Below are 2,086 nucleotides of genomic sequence, written 5' to 3'. Positions count from 1 at the left end.
CTTTTTGAGACAGGGTCTCTCTGTAGCCCCAGCTGTCCTGGAACTCACTATATAGACCAGGCTGGCCTTGAATTCACAGAGATCTGCCTGCCTCTGCCTCCGGAGTGCTGGGATTAAAGGTGTGCGCCACCATGCCTGGCAATACCAGTATTTTCTAATCAGAGATTGCCCTTTAAGTTTACTGTTTTCCACTGGGCATATATTTGTTTTATATAATGCTAGGTTTCATAAGAACATTTTCAGAACAGTATATAATATACTTTTACCATGTCATATCTCCCCCCTACCTTGTGATGGTCAGTTTTAATTGTCAGCTTTATACAATCTCAAATTAGCTGGAAAGGGCATCTTGCTGGGGGATTGTCTAGATTAACTTGGCCTGTGGGAATGTCTGTGGGCCAAGATAATAATCTCTCACTGTGAGTGGCACCATTCCCTGGGCCACTGAAGGATCCTGGTTGTATATAGAGTGGAGAAAGTGAGCTGAGCAGTGGCACACATAATTCATTGCTCTCTGCTCTTGACTGTGGGTGTAATGTGGCCAGCTGCTTCAAGGTTCTGTCACCTTGATTTCCCCAGAGTGATGGACTGTAATCAGGAGCTATAAACATAACCCCTTTCTTCCTTAGGATGTCTTTGTCAGGTTATTTTATCATAGCACAGCAACAGGAATGAAACTTAAGACACCCCTCTTCATTCCCTTTGTCTCCCCTTTCCCTCTTGTTAGTCCCTATGTTCCCATAGTAAGATAATATTTTAAGTAAGCAGTATTATATTGAGTCTGACTTGGGGGGCCGTATCTTTTTGAGACAGAGTCTCCCTGTAGCCCCAGCTGTCCTGGAACTTGCTTTGTAGACTAGGCTGGCCTCAAACTCATAGAGACCTGCCTGCTTCTGCCTCCCAAGTGCTGAGATTAAAAGCATGTGCCACCACGCCCGGCTGAGTCTGGCTTTTTAGTGATAGAGAAGGTAAGCAGGAATATTAGGAGTTGGTGTCTTGGAAAGGACCACATGGGCAATATTGATTGGAACCTTACTTTGAATATTTCATGGATTTGTTTGAACATAGGTAATTTTTCTCTTCTCTGTGAGTTTTGGTTTACTGTAACTGCAGGCTTGATGCCAGGTATTTTGGGTTGAGATAATCTGTTTCTGATTTATCAGGTAAGAAATACTTTTTTTAGTCAATTGCTTGCTCTTTTTCGAAGATAAATCTAACAGTTTAACCTTCTGCTTACATGTTTAATATAGGTAATATTTGTGATGATTCATGTGCCAGTCATGGGCCAATGAGTTTGAGAGAGTTGGAGTTTCAGCCAAATTCTAACCCTGTTCTTACCGCAACACATCTGACAACAGAAAATGATGTTAATTTAGCAGAAGCTGCTGAAGATTTTTCTCAGGTAACAAAGCCAAGAACATTTATACTTAAAATGAGAATTGTAATGATTTTACACTAGAAAAAAATACTTTTAGGGTCAGACAGCCCCAAGCCATGCTTCTTTTATCCACTAACTCAAGACTGGCTACAAATCTTAGTATCTGCTGGTGCTTCTTCTAAACCTAAATTTCTTCAACTTTTCAGATAAAGAGCTTTCAAATGGTATGTATGTTGGGCTGGCTAGATCACTCAGTGTGTAAAGGTATTTGCTGTGCAAGCCTAGAAACCTGAGTTTGATCCCTGGAACATACTTAGAGGTGGAAAGAGAGAAATAACTACATGAGTTGTCCTTTGACCTCCATCCATCTGCATGCCCTGGCAGGTACCCCCCCAATAAATAAAAATTAGAAAAATAATAATGTATATAAAATTCTAACACATTGTTAAGTAACTATTATCATTTATATCTCTGTATCTCTACTTAAAACCTTGCTCAGATATTTATACATAATATTTAATATTTATAGCATTAAAATATATAAAACTACATGAGAGCATGAAAATTCATAGTATGAGGCCAATAGCCCATAATATCGTTTTTTTTTTTTTTTTTTTTTTTTTTTTTTTTTTTTTTGAAAATGGGTTTCCCTGTTCCCCCAGCTGGCCTGTAATTTGTTTTTTAGAAAGGGTGTAAAAAATTAAAACC

The 2,086-nt window shown here is 38.9% G+C and overlaps 1 protein-coding gene across 4 annotated transcripts in view; it reads left to right on the top strand.

Annotated features, from left to right (window-relative positions):
- The window catches only part of Kiaa0586 (KIAA0586 ortholog), a 124,921-nt gene that overhangs the window by 83,329 nt on the left and 39,506 nt on the right, over positions 1–2,086 (top strand). For all 4 annotated transcript variants that reach the window (XR_003850519.1, XM_029566670.1, XM_029566669.1 and 1 more), the window contains one exon: positions 1,251–1,402. Coding sequence is in view for 3 of the 4 variants with exons in the window: in XM_029566670.1 (XP_029422530.1) it covers positions 1,251–1,402 (152 nt within the window). In the remaining variant the exon portion in view is untranslated. The remainder of the gene's footprint in view (positions 1–1,250; positions 1,403–2,086) is intronic.

This window comes from Nannospalax galili, unplaced genomic scaffold, assembly GCF_000622305.1.
Source record: "Nannospalax galili isolate Female #2095 unplaced genomic scaffold, S.galili_v1.0 scaffold336, whole genome shotgun sequence".
Classification (NCBI taxonomy): Eukaryota; Metazoa; Chordata; class Mammalia; order Rodentia; family Spalacidae; genus Nannospalax; species Nannospalax galili.
Note: the sequence above shows the minus strand (reverse complement) of the source record. Positions and strands in the feature narration are given on the sequence as shown.